Raw genomic sequence first — 22,881 nt, 5'->3', positions numbered from 1 at the left:
TGAAGACTGTAGCTAGTTGATTGGCATACGATTTCAAAACTCACCCAGGGACTCCATCTCGGCCTGCCGTTTTCCGAAAAAGAGAAGGGGGGGGGGGGGAGGGGGAGGGGGGGGGGGGGGGAGGGGGGGGGGGGAGGAGGGGGGGGGGGTGATGGTGTGCTTCGGTGGATCTTTGATTGTTTAAAATGGATGTACTGTAAATGGCATTGATCAGATACAATATGATCTGCCTGTTGCTAAATCTTATCTTTCAAGATTGCAGCCCAGATTTTTACTACTGTAGACAATATCACTAACTCATTGAAAAATACATCTGTGAAAAGGCGTTTGAACAGGACAGTCATGAAATGTTGCTGAATGCATTCGGCTTCAGGAGAATCACATTCCCAATCACCATAGTCCACCAATTGAATGCTTATCCATATGTACGAAGATCAGCTGGATGCCAGAATGGCAGGGAAGTCTTTTCATGTTTTTGTCAAGTTGCTCATCATTAAATAACAAGCTGCTATAATTTGTTCTTTGTTCTCCTTCCTACACTGGTCTCAGCTAACAATAGTCCCGAATGAATCAATGCTAGTTCAGAGAAAATGAGGTCTTTTGTTATTTCTTCCTTTTTGAAGAATGCCTTCTTGCTGTGTCATATGGTTTATCAGCCTTCGCAATACTCCACTCCTGGGAATAGGAATTCTGGCAATCATTTGAGAGAGTTTTAAAACATCTGTACGTTTATGTGACAAAAGAATCCGATTTCAACATCAATGTTAAAAGATGGTAACATGGAAAGTAGCATCTCAAGATAGTAGTATGTTGTACCAGTCAGAACAATTATTATTCACTGCCAGGAGAGAAATTGTTGGGTTCATGAGTGATCAAGCCAATGGGCAGTTACAGGATTGTTTGATTTGTATTTCATTCCTTTATAGTTGGCATATCCTGAAGATAACTGGTACGCAATGGCAATTATGAAATCATAGAAACATAGAAAATAGGTGCAGGAGTAGGCCATTCAGCCCTTTGAGCCAGCTCCGCCATTCAATATGATCATGGCTGATCATCCACAATCAGTACCCCGTTCTGGCTTCTTCCCCATATCCTTTGATTCCCTTAGCCGTAAGAGCTCTATCTAACTCTCTCTTGAAAACATCCAGTGAATTGGCCTCTACTGCCTTCTATTGCAGAGAATTCCACAGATTCACAACACTCTGGGTGAAAAAGATTTTCCTCATCTCAGTCCTAAATGGCCTACCCCTTATTCTTAAACTGTGACCCTTGGTTCTGGACTCTCCCAACATTGGGAACATTTTTCCTGCATCTACCCTGTCCAATCCTCTAATTTTTTAATATATTTCTATAAGATTCCCTCTCATCCTAAATTCCAGCGAATACAAGCCCAGTCGACCCATTCTTTCATCATATGTCAGTCCCGCCACCCCGGAGATTAATCTGGTGAACCTACGCTGCACTTCTTCAATAGCAATAATGTCCTTCCTCAAATTAGGAGACCTAAATTGCACACAATACTCCAGGTGCTGTGTCACATGGGCTCTGTACAACTGCGGTAGGATCCCATTGCTCCTAAACAATTCCTCTCGCAATGAAGGCCAACTTGCCATTAGCTTTCTTCATTGCCTGCTGTACCTGCAAACTTACTTTCAGTGACTGATATACAAGCACACCTAGGTCTTGTTGCAACTCCCCTTCTCCTAATCTAACACCATTCAGGTAATAATCTGCCTTCCTGTTCTTGCCACCAAAGTGGATAATCTCACATTTATCCACACTATACTACATCTGCCATGCTTCTGCCCACCTACCCAATCTATCCAAGTCACCCTGCAGCCTTGTAACATCCTCCTCGCAGCTCACACTGCCACCCAGCTTTGTGTCATCCGCAAACTTAGAGATGTTACATTTAATTCCCTCGTCGAAATCGTTAATATATATTGTAAACAACTTGGATCCCAGCACCAAGCATTGTGGCAACCCACTAGTCACTGCCTGCCATTCTGTAATGGACCCGTTAATTCCTACTCTTTGCTCCCTGTCTGCCAACCAGTTCTCTATCCATGTCAATACCTTACCCCCAATACCATGTGCTCTAATATTGCACACTAATCTCTTGTGTGGGACCTTGTCAAAGGCTTTTTGAAAGTCCAGATACACCATATCTACTGGCTCACCCTTCTCCATTCTACTTGTTACATCCTCAAAAACTTCCAAAAGATTAATCAAGCATGATTTCCCCCATCATAAATTCATGCTGACTTTGACTGATCCTGTTTACTGCTTTCCAAATGCGCTGCTATTACATTTTTAATAATCGACTTCAGCATCTTCCCTACTGCCAATGTAAGGCTAACTGGTCTTTAATTCTCCGTTTTCTCTCTTGCTCCTATCTTAAAATGTGGGATTACATTGACTACCCTCCAGTCCACAGGAACTGACCCAGAGTCGAGAGAACATTGGAAAATGATCACCAATGCATCCACGATTTTGAGGGCCACCTCCTTGAGTACTCTGGGATGCAGACCATTAGGCCCTGGGGATTTATCTGCCTTCAGTCCCAACAGTTTACTGAACACCATTTCCTGACTAATGTGGATTCCCTTCAGTTCCTCGGTCCCCTAGTATTTCCGGGAGATTGTTTGTGTCTTCCTTAGTGAAGACAGAACCAAAGTACTTGTTTAACTGTTCTATCATTTCCTTGTTTCCCATTATAAATGCACCTGTTTCTGACTCTAAGGGACCTACATTTGTCTTCACTAATCTCTTCCTCTTCACATATCTAAAGAAGCTTTTACAGTCAGTTTTTATATTCTCCGCTGGCTTTCTTTCATGCTCTATTTTCCCCCACTAAATTAACCCCTTTGTCCTCCTCTGTTGAATTCTAAATTTCTCCCAGTCCTCCAGATTACTGCTTCCTCTGGCCAATTTATGTGCCTCTTCCTTCCCTCGTTTGACGGCCCTCTGTCTCCCTGCATTGGTTCCCATCCGCTTCCCCCACCTTTCCTACACGACAGGTTGTCATGTGGCTGTGTTTTGCACTTGGCTTTGACACGTCGCTTGGTATGTTATTTGGAGGTGTATGCAAAGTTTTCTTAGTTTATTATTCTATGTAAATGTTACCATTAAAATGCACGGATGGAAGATAGAATTGGATTCTGCAGCTAATGCTATCTTTCAGCGGGTGGTTACATTGATATTCCTGTTAAATTCCTGTGCCTCATACTGTTGGATAGCAACACCAGTTGCTGGTTTCTGATTAATTTGTATACTTTAATTGAATCGGAAGTAAAAATTGCTTTGTTATATGATTACCACAATTTTGGTATTTACACTGTTGCTGGATGGGGTAACTTTGATAAGTGTTTTGGATAAAATAATGTCCAGAGATCCAAACAGCGTGAACTTCCTGAAATGTGGTGGAAATAAAGATCTGCAGCTGCTGGCTAATGCTCAAAAGGACACAGTGTTAGAGTTCCTCAGCAGGTCAAACAGGTTCCTCTGGCAGGTTCTTGTGTATCCTGTTTCCTGTAACATTGCCTGGGCTTCATTAATGGAAAATATTGACTTTTGGTTAGAATTTGATTTAAAAAAATTATTTCCATGTAATTGTCACTTCCCTGAATAGATGTCAATGATTTAGATTAGTCTGTAGGAAAATAACTGCAGATGCTGGTTCAAATTGAAGGTAGACACAAAATACTGGGGTAACTCAGCGGGTCAGGTGGCATCTCAGGAGAGAAGGAATGGGTGACGTTTCGGGTCGAGATCCTTCTTCAGACTGATGATTAGTCTGATTGTTGGTTGACCTTCATTACAGCACCGGCTCTACAGTTATATATTCACTTATTTATAAGGGCAGGGCAAGGAAAACTGCAAATGGCTGGAAGAAATTGAAAATGCAGTGGAATTCTCTGGAGCCTTCATTTGTGTATACCTGTTTTGGTGCCCCTTTGACTCGGTGAGTGCGTTGATGTTAGAACTAATAACGTGAATCTAATGTCCATTCTATAAACAATCCAAGTAGTCCCTTGAAATAGTATTTAATAAATACAGCAGTGTCTTTGGTGTCTCTCAGATGAGATATGAACCACTATTTCAAATAGACTACTGGCAGTATGTTAATGATTCCAAGATATTATTATGAAGAGCAAGGCAATTGTTGTATTTGCTTTGACAACAGTTATCCTTTAACTAATTTTTTTCCCCCTACTGGGTTATTTGTTAGCATTTGCTGTATTTAAGTTCACTGGACCAAAGAAGTATTTGATTGGATCTGATGTAAACGCAACTTCCATTACAGGGGCGTAGAAATTTGAGCTGCATGTGGCAGAAAGCTTTATTTATTGCCCATACAAATCTATGTACCAATGCCAATTTGATGCCAGTGTATCATCCATAGCATAAAGCTATGGCCAAGTTGCCAGCCTCTTGCAAGTAGAAGCCTCTGCAAGTTGGTAACCTTTGCACATTTTTTGTATCAATTGCTACCCATGTTTCACCAGTATATGCAGAAATCGAACCACTACTTGCACATTCGGGCTTCTATCGCCTGCTTTTAACCCCTTCACTGAAGATATTTGTTCCTTTCTAGAATTTGGGACATATGTTAATTTTATTATTTGGGAACTGTGTTAATTTTATAAAATTGCTCTTAATTTAAGAGTGAAACTTCATGGTTATCATTGGCATTAGTCAACAGTCAACAGAGCTTTATTTGTCATTCGGTACCAAGGTACCGAACGAAATTACATAGCAGTCACACAAAAAAAAAGAACACAAGACACATGACCCCAACACAAACGTCCATCACAGTGACTCCAAACACCCCCTCACTGTGATGGAGGCAACAAAACTTCCACTCTCTTCCCCACGCCCACGGACAGACAGCTCGTCCCCGACCAACCCGCACAGTCCCCGCAAGGGGATGGAAGTCCCCGCGGCCGAGTCGCACCGGGCGCTGAAACGTCTCGCGGCTGAGCCGGGCGATGGAAGGCCCCGCGGCCGAGTATGGGTGGGATGGGCGGGATGGGTGGGATTGGGTATGGGTGGGATGGACAGTTTACTCAAAATATATTGAAACTTGATGAGAGCTGTGTATGATGGTACTGTTTGTACATATAAATCAATACGGATTATGTATCACAGTTCAGATTTTTTAGAACCTGTTCCAGAATTTGAGAAGATTTTTTTATCCGTTCCATGCTTCCACCGCTGAGATGTAAAAAGAAAATTAACAAGGATACTTTTATTTGATAAGGTGCTAAATCATTTATTGCCCATTATTGAAGTTCATGATAAACATTGCTTTTTCAAGGAACAATTGTTTCAATTGTTGGATGCCATGTTCGAAAGTTTTGTTGAAGTGGGTGAACACGTGATTGACCAAGGAGATGATGGCGACAATTTTTATGTAATTGAAAGGTAATTTCTAAAAAAAATTATATTCTGAATGCAGATCATACATGAAATATAAAACTTTAAGGATATTACTGGAGATTATTGATTGTAAAATGTGTGTGTTATGGTTTTTTTAGCAAGATGACTCTGGATGCTTTCGAAAGAGAGCTAAATAGAGCTCTTAAAGATAGCGGAGTGAGGGGGCATGGGTGGAAGGCAGGAACGGGGTGCTGATTGTGAATGATCACATTGAATGGCGGTGCTGGCTCGAAGAGCCGAATGGCCTACTCCTGCACCTATTGTCTATTGTCTATGAATGTGCCATTTCTACAGTTAGTTTCATGATTATGGGTCCCTGCATTTCCACAATAGATGTGTCCTTGAGCACTGCCCCAACGGTCTCCGCCCTTCTTACCCTTCTCTTACTTTTCTGCCCAGTATCAATTTAATTGATAGCACAAGTGGAGATCTGTCACAAACGTTGTAGATAGACTTCAGTGAATTCTCTTGAGTGAAATGCTTATTATAAAAGGAATAAGACTGTACACCTTATGAAAGGTAATTACTTGGGTAAGATGTAGCACTATTGCATGCAGGATGATTTTGTTAAAACATTTTAAATGAGCAGAATAAACATTTTTTGAGATGTACCCAGAGCTTATTGCTAGCAATAATGTGATGAATTCAGGAAAAAATATGGCAAGATTGCAGTCACTAGTACTGCTTGACCAACATTCTTCTGAGTTCATTCAACAATTCTTTTAACCTATTTCTTTCATCCCCAACAAATGTGTGTGTGTGTGTTCATTCTATTATGATATTAGAGCAATGCAAAATACACATATATAAATTATATAGTATTCTGCTCGTGAAATATGCCCTTTCTAGCTTTTTTATTTTTCAATATACTTTTGATCGAGGCTCCAGACTGACATGTTTGGTCAAGCCCTCTTCTGCTTGCAGTAAATACCAACATACTCTGGAATGTATTCATTGGATATATTCATTGATGTCTCAGGAAGATTGTATAACGTTACATTGTCAACTCTCCCACGATTGGTATTCTTGCCTCTCTATTCGTAAGATCAAGAATAAAGCCTTGTGCTCCACAGTAAAACTCTAGAAAATCTAGCATTCTTGATAGACAGATTTTCTAGAGGATTGAAGTTTATTCTCGGTGTACTTTTAATTCACTTTTGAGATGTTACGTAGCATACATTTTTTCCGTGAATTTGGCGAGATGAAAGAGAATGCTAGAACATTACCTGAGGAGCCAGAGGCTGAATCACTAGCATTTTCAGATAGTCCAAGCGAGGATTATCTTTGGAATTGCAGATGCTGGAACCTTGTGTTGAACACACAGTGCTGGAGTAATTTATTGGTGTCAGGCAGTGTCTGTGGAAGACATGGACAGGCTACATTTCATGGGTCAGGAATGGTGCTTTCAATTCATTACTATAACAATTGCTGATGGGGTGGTAGCAATTTTTGAAAAACAAAGCTTTATCTTTAAGGAATCCGGGTTAATTCTTATTATTTTGATACTTGATTTGTTCCACGTTTTGGCAACCTAAACCAGAAATCGTATTAAGCACCTCCTTAATTGTACCTAAGCTGATTTGTGCCAATCGGAATACATAAATAAATAAAAAGTATAAAATCATCCTCAACAGTCTTGAAGCAAATCTTTGGAAGTAGACATGACTGGAGCATGCCCCAGAAAACTTTATTTGGGAAATTGCAGCTTTTTCTGTGGCCTATAACATTCTGTAGACAGGTTCCACATTGATGGCAGAATAACTCTCTTGGAAAACTAACATCTTGTATGTTCCTACCCAAAGTCAGTGTTCAGCTATCAGGCAGTTATGATTTTAGTGGTGAGAGTAGATTTTATTCTCTTCCACCAACCAGTATGATTCCAACTTCATTTTCAGCTCATTGTGCCCAGCTTCATTGTCCGACCTCTGTTGATATGTTGAGCTCTGTACCTGTTGAAGTGGAAGGTGGAGTGTGTGTGGTTGTTAATGTTGGTGAGGTTGATTTTACTGAAATGCAGACAAGATTCAGACACCCATGGGTGGTGATGCAAGTGTTTGAAGGTTATTTGCTCTCTATGGCGATAATTAAGTAAAATCTAATGATGTATTTTACAGGGGCAAATATGATATATTTGTATATATAGATGGCATTCAAAAGTGTGTTGGGGACTATGATGACCGTGGTAGCTTTGGTGAGCTGGCACTAATGTATAATACACCCAGAGCAGCAACCATCATTGCCACCTCCAGTGGAGCCCTGTGGGGTTTGGTAAGTGTTCAAACATTTTGATATCTTTATAATTTGTTTGTACAGCCCAATCGGAACAGTTCGAACAAAACTATTAATTTATCCATTATTTCGTTCTTATAAGCAGCTGATTGTTGAAGTTATCACAAAATAATGTCTAATGGCCAATAAGCCAAAAGTATAACTTTCTGAAATGAAACAAGCATTCAAAGAAGAGGATATGCTATTGACAAATTATACCATGCTTCGTTATTTTTTCATATTTCCTTATGACATAAAATCATTTGGCCCATTAAGTCTGTATCAGCTCAAAGAGTAATCCCCCCCCCCTTCCAATCATCAATTTCCCCTGCAACTTACTCCCAATAATCTCATCAACTACACCACTCACTCCCGCTCTCGACCCCTATTCTATGCACTTCAGGAATTTATGAAGACCAATTAATTTGTTTCCCGAGCACTTTTTTGCTCAAGATTTCCACCATCTGCAGTCTCCTGCAGTCCCCAAGACCTTCATTGAGTCACCTCTCAACTGTCTTTTGCACAAGAGAAAAGAGACCAACCCTGTTCAGCCTTTCTCATAGCTCTAGAGAAATATCGTATGGAATCGGGTCCTTTGCCAAACATCATTTTTTTAATTCTCCCCACATTAACTCCCACCACATTTTAACAGTAGAAGCAATTTTACAATGTCAAATTCGCACAACTTTGCGATGTGGGTGGAAACTGGCACACTCGTGCATACTCCACGTAGATAGAACCCAAGATCAGTTCTCAGACACCTTCTCATACCTATCCATTGTCCATGACCTCACTGACGAACACCAGGACACCATCTCCCAAATTATCACAGATCTTATTGCCGCAATGATCTCCCCTCCACAGCCTTCGCCCTTACAGTTATCCTACCCACAGTACCTGTTTCTATTTCCGTCCCAAAATTCACAAGCAGGTCTGTCCTGGCAAGCGCATTGTTTCTACCTGTTCCTGCCCCACCAAATAGCTCAGTTCTACTTGAGCCCCCTTGTCCAGTACCTTCCCATATACATCTGGGACACCTCGCATACTTCACTTCAATTTAAAACAAAAACTCTTCCAGTTTTTCTCTTTCCTACTCCATCAGTCTGAATAAGGGTCCCGACATGAAATGATGCTTGTCCATTTTATCTGAACAGATTCTGCCTGACCAGCTGAGTTTCTCTAGCACTGTGTTTTTTGGTCAGGATGGAATCTGGGTCACTGGAACTGTGAGGCAGCAGCTCTACTAGCTGTGCCACTGTGTCTCCTGATGTGTATACTCTCACATTTCTGATATTCTAGTTAATCTTCTCTGCAACTCCCCAGAACATCTATACCCTTTTTAAAATTTGGTAGTTAGAACTGTACATAATGTCTTAAGTATGCTTTAATAAGATTCGTCCTAGTTTTACCATAACTTTACTGATTTTCAAACTATCAGTTTGAAAATAAAAGCCACTGTTCATTTTGTATATTTTTAGGGCCTTGCATATTTCTGCCACAATATTTAATGATTTGTGAATGTACTCCAAAAGATCCCTTTGTGAACTTATCACACTTTGACTCAAATTAAAATGTCCTAACTACTATTTATCAATATTAAACTTCATGTGTTAACAAATTGCCAATTCTGCAAGTTCATTCATTTCCTTCTGTTTTTTTGAGGTATTTTCAATACTCTGCACCACCATGTCCAGTTCCCACAAATTTGCCAGGAACTGCGCATTCAGCAATTGTATTTTTGAAGGAAATAAATAATTTCCTATTGAAGAAGCTGGGACCTGGAGAGAAATTGGGAAAGGTCAAATGAAAGAAAATGAGCAACAAAAAAAATGAGTAGAACTATAGATAATGAGAAGAATTACATTAACAGCTGGACATAGAGTAGAGTGCATCTGATCTCTTGGTTCACTCCTAAATTCTCTATAAAATCCAGGAATTTCCCTGAACTTCCAGAACACAGGGGCCAGTTACATTGTAAGAACATCAATCAATAAACGTTCTGCCCTGGTTGTGGGTATTCCTATTGTGTGCAATTGTGCGGCTGATTTTGGCATTATTGCATTTGGGGGAGAAGTAAGGATTGAATGGGGAATCAGTAATTATACATATCTATATTTCCAACCATCGTGTTAATAAGTAATACTTGATAGCTTGCTCTCTGTTAAAATTAGTTCAATGTGACAGAAGTGCAGATTATAAATTAATAAATCTGAAAATTGAACAAGATTAATTTACAGATGATATCAATTAATAACTAGGTAACTTTTTTTCTAGGACAGGGCAACATTTCGAAGAATTATTGTGAAGAACAATGCCAAAAAACGAAGGTTATATGAAGAATTTGTCCAGTCATTGCCACTTCTGAAGTCACTAGAAGTATGGTACCAAAGTATTTACTCTGATTCCATGTAATAGGCAGCTGTGTAAATAACTAATTTTGTTCAGAAACTATAATAGCCTACAGTTCAATGTCTCATTTTGGTGTTTAAAACTGTTTATTAGTGTACATATTCTATAGTTGTGTGCAAATTGTTAGTTAAAAAATGTTTTACTTTTGCTTTCTGCTGTGTTTTTTTAATGTAAATAGTGTGTAGAACTGGTCTGAGCAGTAAAAATGTATTCATAATGCAGTGTTACTGATGAGAAATTTGTTGAGGAAATGTGTCAGGAGTAAAGCCAACCGTGCTCAAACTTGTGTGAAGAATTAGGATTGATATACTTTATTGGAAAAAATCTCTCTCGTTTAAGTTAGGAGAAAGAATGAAAGTAGTTGACGTATTTGGAACCAAAATGTACAACGATGGAGAACGCATAATTGCTCAGGTAATGAATCCTCATTCTTTTTCTTCCTTTATATCTACTTTTATTCTTAAACAGTTTGCAATAGGTACAAAAGATCTTGTGCAGTTAGCAGAATCGTTTTTATGTTCATGCAGATCTTAATACTGATATATGTTATTTGTTTTTGATCTAGGATTAAGATTTTGCTTTTGAGTAATCTTAGTTGGTTCATATTAGGCTTTGTGATAAAGTCTTCATAACAGGAATTTTACTTTTGAACACAATTGTATTACTCTCTGCACCACAAAATTATCAATCCCTTTCCTCCATCGTTCTTTAATCTTTTGTTGTTGGGGGCTGTCTCGAGACATACTTGTCTTCAACCTGCCAAAAATCTGAGGTAACATGGTAACGAGTCTTAACAGTTACTGAATTATTGGAAGACAGTTGTATATCAAATGAGCATTGTGGCTCAAACAGGTAGGTTGGAGACTCGCTAGTTTGGAGATAGAGCATAGAAATGGGCCCTTCAGCTCACCGAGGCTACGCTGACCAGTGATTACCTGTTCACACTCGTTCTGCATTGTCCCACTTTCTCATCCACTCCCTACACACTAGGGGGCAATTTAGAGGCCAATTAACCTACAAACCGCACTTCTTTGGTATGTGTGTGGAAACCCACGCCTTTACAGGGAGACGTTCAAACTCCACACAGCACCCGAGATCAGGATCGAACCCGGGTCTTGGGTGCTATGAGCAGTGGCTCTACCAGCTCTGCTACTGTGCTGCTGGTACACCGCATGGCACTGTGGCTGGTGTTTTTATCATTCTGAAAATTTGCCTTTTGGCATAAGTCACATTTTTACCCATAAACAAGGTAAAAAGGAAAGAGATGGTATGGCCATTGAGTGCCCATGTATAAAACCATGAGAGATCTATTGATAATTATAATGTTGTCATGAAATTTTACTTTCATTTATATTGGACAATATCGATCTATGTTGGCTGACATTTAGAGCTGCTTACTTGGATCAGCTGTCAGATCACACAGTAGTGTATATTGTACAGTAACTCTGTTTTTGGATAATCTGCTGACATTTACATTGGGTAATGTGAAGCTTACAATTCATCTCTTAGAATCAGAGTGGTGAAATGTGGAACTCTTGCTTTCACAGAGTGATTGAGCTGAATTGCATCGATACATGTCAAGGAAGGCTAATTAAGCTGAAAAACAAAAAAATAATCCAGTGATGTACTGAACGATAAATGTGAAATGCCAATATGAACTGTGGTCCAAATTGCTCGTTTAATCCCTACGGGGTGATTTAGAATTAGATTTATTTTTTATTTGAGTGCTGTTATGTTCAGGAGGAGAGAGGGGAGGGAGGGGGGGAGGGGAGGGAGGGGGGGAAAGGGGGAGGAGGGAGTGTGAAGGGGAAGGGAGGGACGGAGGGGAGGGGGGGAGAGGGTTTGGGCCCAACAGGTCCACTTGGTCTAGTATATTACCAAAACTCTCAACTTGTTTGTTCCCCCCGTATGTTTGTTCCTTATGTTTGTTCCTGTTATTTCTGTGTGTATGCCCTTATCCACAAAAAAAGGTACTCAACCCACACAATTTTATAGGCCCGTCTTACTCACCATTGTCCTGGGGACACATTCATTCACGTTTCATTCAAATTGCTCTTATATTTTTCAAGTTAGAGAGATTTTGAAGTTTAAAAAAGTTTAAAAATTACCTTAAAAAACCGATTGCTTGCCATGTTCAGCATGTAACAATGGGACCCGCCCGAGTGACCACCAATGAGAGGGGGGTGCCACCATGACCGCCGGGGGCGGGACCCGCCAGCGTGACAGGAATACCCGAAGAGCTGCCGCCGAATAATACATGTGTATTACGCTTTGTGGATGAGAAGTGCATAACAAAACAATGGGACACAGAAATAACAGGCACAAACATACGGAACAAATAAGATAATAATAATATAATAATATTCATTTATTGTCATTGCAACGAGTACAACGAAATTAAAAAACAGCCAATCCTGACGGTGCGTACAAACATATATGCAATAAATGCAAAAACAAATAAATACATAAATACAATTAAATTAAGTACAAGATTTTTTAACGGTGTTGCCTAGTGCACAGGTAGTGTTCAGTTCTCGTATGGCCCTGGGGTAAAAACTGTTCTTAAGTCTGTTTGTTCGGGATTTGATTGACCTGAAACGTCGACCAGAGGGCAGATGAACAAACAGACGGTGGCCGGGGTGGGATGGATCTTTTATTATTTTGCCTGCTCTACTGAGGCAGCGCAGGCTGAACAGGTGCTCCAGGGAGGGCAGTGAGCAGCCGATGATTTTCTGGGCCGTCGTGATGACCCTCTGAAGGGCCTTCCTGTCCTTTTCTGAGCAGCTGGCATACCATGTGGTTATACAGTATGCCAGCACACTCTCGATGGAGCAGCGATAGAAGGACAACATGAGCTTCTCCTGCAGGTTGGTTTTCCTGAGGATCCTCAGGAAGTGGAGTCTCTGCTGTGCCTTCTTTACTGTGGTGATGGTGTTGGTAGACCAGGTGAGATCCTCTGCGATGTGCGTACCCAGGAACCTGAAAGCTGGTACCCTTTCCACGCAGACCCCATTGATGTAGAGTGGGTCGTAATCTCCACTGGTTTTTCTAAAGTCAATTATAAGTTCCTTTGTTTTGGAGGAGTTCAGGACCAGATTGTTCACTGAACACCATGCTGCCAGCCTTTGGATTTCATCCCTATAGGCTGTCTCATCTCCTTCTGAGATAAGTCCAACCACAGTCGTGTCATCCGCGAACTTGATGATGGTGTTGGTGGGATGGGTGGGGGCGCAGTCGTGAGTGTAGAGGGAGTAAAGGATGGGGCTCAACACACAGCCCTGTGGTGAGCCGGTGCTCAGTGTAATGGTGGAGGAGAGGTGAGGGCCTATTTTGACTGTCTGGGGGCGGTTGGTCAGGAAGTCCTTGATCCATTTGCAGATGGTTAGGGAAAATCCCAGGTCGGAAAGTTTGGTGACCAGTCTGCTCGGGATGACCGTGTTAAAGGCAGAGCTGAAGTCGAGAAAGAGCATCCTCACATAGCTCCCCTGGTGTTCAAGGTGAGAGTTTTCGGGATAGATAGATAGATAAATAGATAGATAGATAGATAGATAGATAGATAGACAGACAGACAGACAGGCAGGCAGACAGACAGACAGACAGACAGACAGACAGACAGACAGACAGACAGACAGACAGACAGACAGACAGACAGACAGACAGACAGACAGACAGACAGACAGACAGACAGACAGACAGACAGACAGACAGACAGACAGACAGACAGACAGACAGACAGACAGACAGACAGACAGACAGACATACTACACTTGTTTGTGCATTAATGAACCATACTTGATAGAAAGACCTTTAGGTTCCATATTTTAAACTGACAATGAAAAAATAATAGACCTTCAGACTATCTTTTATTGGACTTTAACTTGCATTAAACGTTATTCATGTTATTCCCTTCATCATGTAACTGTACACTGAATAGTTCGATTGTAATCATGCATTGTCCTTCCGCTGACTGGTTAGCATGCAACAAAGCTTTTCACTGTACCTTGATACATGTGACAATAAACAAAACTAATAGAACGATATAACCAGCTAAAATGATTTTCTAACAGCAAGGTTGTCTGATATAAAGAACTGACTTTGCATAATCCTGACTTGGGTAATGTAATTGCAGCACTGTTGGAAGGCCCGCATAATGACTCTGAGTCTTTGTGTGCTTTTAGCATTAATCCATTGGAGTTGAAAAATAACCCAGATATTTGAATGCATTGCTTTGATAGGTGCTATTATTCATCAACAGGTGTCTTCCAGCTAGACTTCTGCTACCTTGTTACAGGAAATGGGTAATCTCCACAGAATGCAGTGGACATAATAGTGCAGTCAAGTAACAATATCTGAAATTCGGGAGCCTCCCCGACATTCCCTCTTGCAGCCTTAATTGTGATGTTTATGGGCATAAACTTGAGTAAATCTGTGCAGACGCCCATTGAGATCTTTAAGTTACTACACTCTTGGCTCCTTATAGACTCCACTCCGCTTATTAAAAATCTACACTGAATCAGCAGGATAGTTGCACAGTGGGAAGCTGCCCATCCCTTGTTTATTGTTTCCATTTATACTGTTGAATTAGACTGTTTTCTGTGAACACTGCTTAACATAATTTATTTTGAATGTAGACTCGGAATTTAAAAAAATAATCTGAATATCATTGTTGAGTAAAATATCAGTTGCCAAGGCAGGTACTATCGCAATGTTTAAGAAACATTTAGACGGGTACATGGATAGGACAGGTTTAGAGAGATATGGGCCAAATGCAGACAGGTAGGACTAATGTAGTTGGGACATTTTGGCCGGTGAGGGCATGTTGCGCCGAAGGGTCTGTTTCCACACTATAAGACTGACTCTCGGTTGCTTTGCGGCCTTATTTTGAATAGCCAATGAACCTAAATATATTGGTATATTTGTTCATAAATTTAACTTGTTTTTTTTTCATACTTCAGGGAGATAAAGCTGATAGTTTTTATATTGTAGAGTCTGGAGAGGTCCGGATAACTATGAAGCACAAGGTAAATGTAATACTTAACTTGATTTGTTTTTTGGAAATATTAAATATCATGTATTAAATATCATGTGTAATGCATTCTGTGTCTGAATGTATTGGTTTCCCCATTTTAAAACTGATCAAAAATCTGTTACCATTGCTGACTGAATCACTTCGACAGACGCAGTTCCATCAAACCTTTCTCTTGCAGCCTTTTTTCTGGCATCCTCCACATCCCATTAATTACCTCCCGCAAAGGAAAAGCTATTTCCCCACATATTGTTTTCCCACAAAACTTGTCTGTGGGGAAAAAAGAGTTTGCCCATATTTAAGAATCTCAAGTATTTTTCATATAATAGTTGTGTGTAATTGGAGACCAAATAATCTAGATGAGGCACAATCACTTGACATTGCAAATCTTGCAATCAGCTGAGAAGGTTGTTGGCTGCAACCTTCCCCCCATTGACGAACTGTACACTGCAAGGGCCAGGAAGTGAGTGGGCAAAATCATCTCTGATCCCTCTCACCCTGGCCACAAAACCTTTGAAGCACTTCTCTCTGGAAGACGACTCTGGACTGTCAAAGCAGCCACAGCCAGACATAAAAACAGCTTTTTTCCACAAGTAGTAGTTCTACTCAATAACCAAAGCCTGTAGTCTCTTTTTTGCTCTGGTTTATTTTCACCCACATGTTTAGACGGTAATGTCGTATCCTTATTGTTTTGATGTGGTTATGCTTTATTCTTAATTGTTAACTGTATGTTTGTGTTGTCATTTGTGAACGGAGCACCAAGGCACATTCCTTGTCTATGCACATACTTGGCCAATAAACATTCATTCATTCATCTTAAAACAGTTGCATATTTGTAATTCTCCTTGCCTATCCATATCCCTGCATGTAGCTATCGTTTGTTACCCACAGTTAAACAATCTTTTATATCTGAGAAATGACATCCAAGTTGTTTGTACCAAATGCCTAAGTCAATCACTGATAGTCACTTGGCTGCAGCTGTCAAATTGAATTTCGTGAAAGACAAAATATGCATTGAACATTTCCATATGAGGTTGTATGTTTGGAGAATTTGTCTTGATTTGTGATGACATTTAAGAAGATTTTATTTACTCTAATGATATAGCAAAAAAATTGAGTCCTGTGAAAAAGGAAGAACACAGGGGAAATTCTGAAGGGCACATCAAAGCTAAAATTATAATTTTTGATACTTTTAAACTACAGTATTTATGGAGTTTAAAAATGTATTTTTTCATTTGTATTTAATTTTTAAAGCCCTTGAAAATTGAGTGGTTCAGTGTTGTTCCAAAATCAAGAAGTTCAATGTGAATACTGGTTAGTGGTGAGGTTGAAGAGGTAAAACAGTATTATATCATGGCATGATCCTTCAGTTCATTTCTGCAACAACATGTCGAACTACTTCTGTTTTGAACAAAATTGTTGCTCTTAGAAACATTGCAGATCCTGGAATTCTGAAATTGGAAAGTATTGAGTTTTGAGCAGGCCAGGCCCATCTGTGGAAAGATTGGAGTTTAGCGTGGTCCCTTGCCAATATTCAGCCATGTTTTGATAGCTTCTACCACCCAAATATTAACTGCTCCGACTTTTTTGTTGTTGTTTCATTTAAAATTTATTTACATATGGAACTAATTTTTGCAATTAATCCTTTTTTCGGTTTTTCCAATGTAGGCGAAGCCTGAAGCAGATGGTGGAGTTGAAATAGCTCGTTGTTCAAGAGGACAATATTTTGGAGAACTTGCTTTAGTAGCGAATCAACCTCGTGCAGCATCTGCATTTGCTGCAGGAAATGTGAAATGTCTAGGTAACTTTTTAATCGGTTTAATAGGCATTTAAAAAATAATGTGTACGCATGATAGGGTGACCTCTAATACTCTTCACATTAAATTATTAATAGTGTAAGTACATTTTTGGGTAAGTAAACAGGCTGGAAACTTTATACAATAAATGTAATCATGGTGTGTTCCTTCAGTGGAGTAGAATTAAAAACCTGAGATATTATGTTAAATGGGTATTAGATATACCAGAATCAGAATACCATGCACAGTTCCAAACTCCATGTTATAGACATAGAAACATAGAAAATAGGTGCAGGAGTAGGCCATTCGGCCCTTCGAGCCTGCACCGCCATTCAATATGATCATGGCTGATCATCCAGCTCAGTAACCTGTACCTGCCTTCTCTCCATACCCCCTGATCCCTTTAGGCACAAGGGCCACATCTAACTCCCTCTTAAATATAGCCAATGAACTGGCCTCAACTACCTTCTGTGGCAGAGAATTCCAGACTCACCACTCTCCGTGTGAAGAAATGTTTTCTCATCTCGGTCCTAAAAGACTTCCCTCTTATCCTTAAGCTGTGACCCCTGGTTCTGGACTTCCCCAACATCGGGAACAATCTTCCCGCATTATAAGAACAAAGTAAAGGTCATGGAAGATGCATGAAATGATTTAAGATTATTTAATTAAGTTTGTAAAGGGAAAAAGGTACCAATGTAGAAAAATGAGTGATCTCTATCTTTAACAAAATGTGTGCACATATTTGTGTACTAATTATACAAGCAGGTATATTGATATTTTCTAAACAAATGTACAGGAATGCACATACTTCCATTTGGTCCGGATGCTAAATCTTAGATGAAATGAGTTATATCTTGCATTTCTCACTACTAATACCAAATGGCCATGGAATGCCAGCAACTTAACCATTCAATTTAAAACGTGTTGCATTTTCTTTGACAATTTATTTTCACATCCTTTTTGCAGTTATGGATGTGCAAGCCTTTGAGAGACTGCTTGGCCCTTGTATGGACATTATGAAAAGAAATATTGCAAATTATGAGGAGCAACTAGTGAGCCTTTTTGGAACAAATATGGATCTTGCTGATCGAAGTGTATGAAGAAAAACATGAAGGCTGTCTCAATACATCACTGTGGAAACTGATTTTACCACTGAAATTTGAATTGTATGGAAACAAGTTGAGTTGTATATAAACAATTTTTATAATGATTCTATTTACTTCAAACCAAAAATAGAAGTGATTTATTTGCAGTGTAGGAATAACTTGAGCAGTAATCTTTACTGCTTGATTTTCTCTCCAGACTACACAGGTGATTAAATAATGGATGCGTCTTTAATTAAAATTCTTAAATATGTTAGTCATATTTGAAATAGTTTATTCCATTAAATAATGGTTCATCAAAGAAAATAATTGGAATTTAAGGATGTTTCAGTATTATTTAAGCTGCTGAGTAAGAACATACAATTTAGAAATAACGAACTGCAGATGCTGGTTTAGAAAAAAGAGACAAAATGCTGGAGTAACTCAGCAGGTCAGGCAGTATCTCTGGAGAACATAGATAGGTGACAACCCGAAGCATCATGGTTTCCAGAGATGCTGCCTGACTCGTTGAATTACTCCAGCGCTTTGTGTCCTTTTTTAAGAACTTACAATTTTTTAACAATTTATAAGGGTGGCTCAACAGTAGATCTGCTGCCTTACAGCGCCAGAGACCCGGGTTCAATCCTGGCTATGTGTGCTTGTCTGTATGGAGTTTGTACGTTCTTCCCGTGACCTGTGTGGGTTTTCTCCAAGAACTTCAGTTTTCTCCCACATTCCAAAGACCTACAGATTTGTTGGTTAATTGGCTTGTTATAAATGTTTAAAAATAAATTGTCCCTAGTGTAGGATAGTGTTAGTGTGTGGGGATCGCTGGTCCGCACGGACTCGATGGGCCGAAGGGCCTGTTTCCGTACTGTATCTCTAAAATTAAAACAAAAAACTAAATTATGTCCTGATTACGTTAAGATAAAGCATTAAATATACAGAACATTTATATAAGAGAATTTAGTTGCTTTTATTTGCAGTTTTGTATTTTGTAGGTTTAATTTTAATTCAAAAGTGTAATATTTGGTGAACAGCTATTTCATTCTGGTGCCGAATTAATTATAAAGAAAATAAATTTATTCACTCAAAAATATTGAGGTGAAAGTTAAAAAAAACAATGTATTTATTCTTAAACTTATTTTTACAGTAAAGTGTGAACTAATGTATTTTTTCCCCACAAGTTGAAGCCTCCTACTCTTGTACATAGGACTTAGAAAAATAGAGCAACAGAGTTGTGATGTGTTGTGAATCAGATGTTATGGTAGAGGTTTAAATGAGTTAAGAAAAGCAATTCCATTATGTCATAGAATATGCAAGTAATCACCACTCCAGTGGTTGTCTTCTGAACTGTAAACTATTTAGTTTGTAGCTTTACATCTAAGTGCTGGCCAGTGTCACTGCATTGAGGGGGGAATAAGAGACGGCAAGGTGTGGGGATTGATGGATAAGATGGATGATTTAATGTCCACTGTCCCATTATGTAAAGCACATTGTGTAGAAAGGAACTGCAGATGCTGGTATATACTGAAGATAGACATGAAGTAACTCAGCGGGTCAGGCAATATCTCTGGAGAAAAAGCATGGATGATGTTTCGGGTCGGGACTCTTTGTCATTGTCCCTTTTGTAGATATCCAAGGTAGAAATCCATTTTAGTCCAATTATTTGTCTCACTCCAATTGGCAATTCCTATGGGTGTTTGCATAGAGCATCAATACCAATATTTAGGTGAAAAAATAATTGGTGTCTGGTCAAATATCCACAATGTTTTGCTAGACTTAAACGTACATTAAATAGTAGCCAGATACTAAAGACTGTTGGTTGATCAAATGATTATTCCTCATAAATATGTTCATGCTACGTGTTGTCCTGTACTGGGATTATAGTCCTTTTTAAAAACTTTTGAATTCTTACTATGTTTTATTAAGTATATCTAAGCATTTTTAGATATATATACACAACCAATAAATCATGAATTTATTTTAGAAAGTATTATGTAGATTTTTTAATGAATTTTTAAATAGACCATTATCAGTAAAGATCGGTGAATAAATATGTTCCATAATAATTCCCAACACCGGTGCCCTGAAAGGCTTTGTTTTCAGCCCCTTGCTGTACTTCCCAGACACTCATGAACATAACTGTGTGGCCAAGTAGCTCCAACAAGTTATGGGAGTAGAATTAGGCCATTCAATCATGGCTGGTCTCTGCCTCCTAATTCAATTTTCCTGCTTTCTCCCATAACCCTTGACACTTGTTCTAATCAACAATTTGTCTATCTCTGTCTTAAAAATATCCACTGACTTGGCCTTCACAGCCCTCTGTGGCAATGAGTTCCACAGATTAACTACCCTCTGACTGAAGAAGATGTAATTGCCATAGTGATGAGGTGGAATGCAGGAAGAAGATTGAGAGCTTCATAGCATTGTTGTCAAGACAACAACCTCTACCTTAATGTCAGAAAAATGAAGGAGCTGGTCAGTGACATCGGAGAACGGAAAAGAGCATCCATGCTCCAGTCGCTGAAATGGAGATGGCCGGAGATGTTGCTGAAGTGGAGATGGCCAGGAGCTTCATGTTCCTAGGTTTAAATATCGAAAAAAATTCAACCCGGTCCAACCACATTAACACTATGGCTAAGCGCACCAATGCCTCTAGTTCGCCCGAAGGCTAATGAAATTTGGCATGTCCACAGTGACTCTTACCAATTTCTATAGAGGGTCTCCTATTGGGATGCATCACTGCTTTGTATTGTAACTGCTCTGCTAAATTGGTGCGCTTAGCCATAGTGTTAAATAGTAAGAGTTTTGAATGCAGCCTATTCCATCATGCAAGCCAACCTTTCCTTCACCTCTCCAGCCTCCCACCACTGACTCCATCTCGGTCCTAAAAGACTTCCCCCTTATCCTTAAGCTGTGACCCCTGGTTCTGGACTCCCCCAACATCGGGAACAATCTTCCCGCATCTAGCCTCTCCAACCCCTTAAGAATTTTATATGTTTCTATAAGATCCCCCCTCAGTCTTCTAAATTCCAGCGAGTACAAGCCCAGTCTATCTAGTCTTTCCTCATATGTAAAGAATGGATACAGGTGAGTGAAGTTGATTGGTAGATGGATGAAGTAAATGACAAAAGCTAGAGGTGAAAATAAAATAAAAGGATGACAGATGAGGTGAAATGTAAAGCCAGGGGGAAGGGATGCAGATGGTAGGGGATGGACAGGGAGGGGTGTGTGGGAGGAATGGAAATGAGAGATAAGTGTATTAAGGAGGCAAAGGAGCAGGATGCTTTGGCAGAGGTCGGGGTTGGGTTGGGGGGGAGGGGTGTTGGTGGGAAAAATGTGAATCCGTCAGATTTTAAGCTTTTCACTCAAGCGGGATATAAGGTGCCGTTCTTCCATTTTGTGCATGACCTCAATGTGGTAATGGAAAAGGCCCAGAGCAAAAAGATCAGTATGGGAATGGGAAGGAGTGTTAAAATGATTAGCAATTGGGAGATGCAACAGGCCTTGGCGGACAGAGTGTTTATGTTTGGCAAAACAGCAAGGGAGAGGTTCACATGTTCTTCTTCAAACCTCATCTCCTATATTCAGTGTTCTCAATGTGGCCTCTTTTACTGCAGCAAGACCAAATGTAGACTATGTGATCATTTTGCTGAGCATGTGTACGTGATCCGCCAGGGCTTGCTGGGTCTATTCATGTATGGAGGACTTTCCTGAATAGCATGTACTGTTTTCGCTGTATCTTAGTATTCATGATAACAACCGATATAAAAAGCAATAATGATTAAAGTTTATTACATTCAATAATGTGAAGACTTGACAGTTCATCCAGTTTGTACTAAAGAGCAGCACGAGAATAGTTGAGTGACCTTGAATGCCTAAGGTGCTGTTCAAAGGTAACCCTGGGTCTGGACTGCTCTCTTCTAGCAGGTAACACCCATGAATAATGATTCTTTCTGATTCTTAGCTGCCCCCTACCTAGAAATCGAGACATAAAAATTCTGGGTAGTTCTGCACTTGCTATAGCTTGAGCCACAGGTGAATGGAAACTGTAAAATAAGAGTTTGGTAATACTGTACCTTCTCTGAGATCTGTAATGCCTTGTCTGGAACTTCCAACCTGTTCAAAATCACTTGACAAAGGGGTTTAACTTGGATGCTAACAAAGTTTATGCTTTATGGCAGCCAGTACATGTTTCAAGGTTGAATAATATTGGGGAGCCCCTGCAATATTAGTAGCAGCTGAAAGAAACAAAGACATTTTTTTTAAAAAATCAACCATAAGATGACCATTGACTATATGGGTCTGGTTTCCAAGTGGACCTAGTGCACCTTGTCTTTGCCTTGTTCTTCCAAGATGGTCAACGTTTATAAATGTTTGATGCACAGTAGCGGAAGTGGCGGCGCCTAACGGCTGCGGCTCGCTAGCAGTCTGTTCGTCTTTTTTCCTTTTTTTTTTGTTGTGTGTCGGTGTTGGGATGGTTTTTGTATTTTTTTTTTGGTTGTGTATGTGTGGGGGGTGGTGGTGGTGGTGGGGGGGGGGGGTGTGGGGGAAACTTTTCTCTTCCTCACGGCGCGGGGTGCGGCTCGGCTGCGGGGCCTAACATTGCCCGGTGCGGCTCGGCCGCTGGACTTTACATCGCCCGGTGTGGCTTGGCCGCTGGACTTAACAGTGCCCGGTGCGGCTCGGCCGCGGGACTTTACATCGCTGGTGCAGCTCGGCCGCGGGACTTTACATCGCTCGGTGCGGCTCGGCCGCGGGACTTTACATCGCCCGGTGCGGCTTGGCCGCTGGACTTTACATCGCTGGTGCGGCTCGGCCGCGGGACTTTACATCGCCCGGTGCGGCTCGG

The 22,881-nt window shown here is 40.2% G+C and overlaps 1 protein-coding gene across 1 annotated transcript in view; it reads left to right on the top strand.

The window, feature by feature from the left end:
• LOC144604938 (cAMP-dependent protein kinase type II-beta regulatory subunit-like) overlaps window positions 1-19,097 on the top strand; it is a 66,223-nt gene extending 47,126 nt beyond the window's left edge. The window contains exons 5-11 of the mRNA XM_078419838.1: window positions 5,324-5,430; window positions 7,560-7,713; window positions 9,988-10,089; window positions 10,462-10,536; window positions 15,078-15,143; window positions 16,817-16,949; window positions 17,911-19,097. Of these exons, the coding sequence (XP_078275964.1) occupies window positions 5,324-5,430; window positions 7,560-7,713; window positions 9,988-10,089; window positions 10,462-10,536; window positions 15,078-15,143; window positions 16,817-16,949; window positions 17,911-18,044 (771 nt within the window). The 3' untranslated portion in view covers window positions 18,045-19,097. The remainder of the gene's footprint in view (window positions 1-5,323; window positions 5,431-7,559; window positions 7,714-9,987; window positions 10,090-10,461; window positions 10,537-15,077; window positions 15,144-16,816; window positions 16,950-17,910) is intronic.
• The last annotated feature ends 3,784 nt before the right edge of the window (window positions 19,098-22,881 follow it).

This window comes from Rhinoraja longicauda, chromosome 23 (genome assembly GCF_053455715.1).
Source record: "Rhinoraja longicauda isolate Sanriku21f chromosome 23, sRhiLon1.1, whole genome shotgun sequence".
NCBI classification, from domain to species: Eukaryota; Metazoa; Chordata; class Chondrichthyes; order Rajiformes; family Arhynchobatidae; genus Rhinoraja; species Rhinoraja longicauda.
Note: the sequence above shows the minus strand (reverse complement) of the source record. Positions and strands in the feature narration are given on the sequence as shown.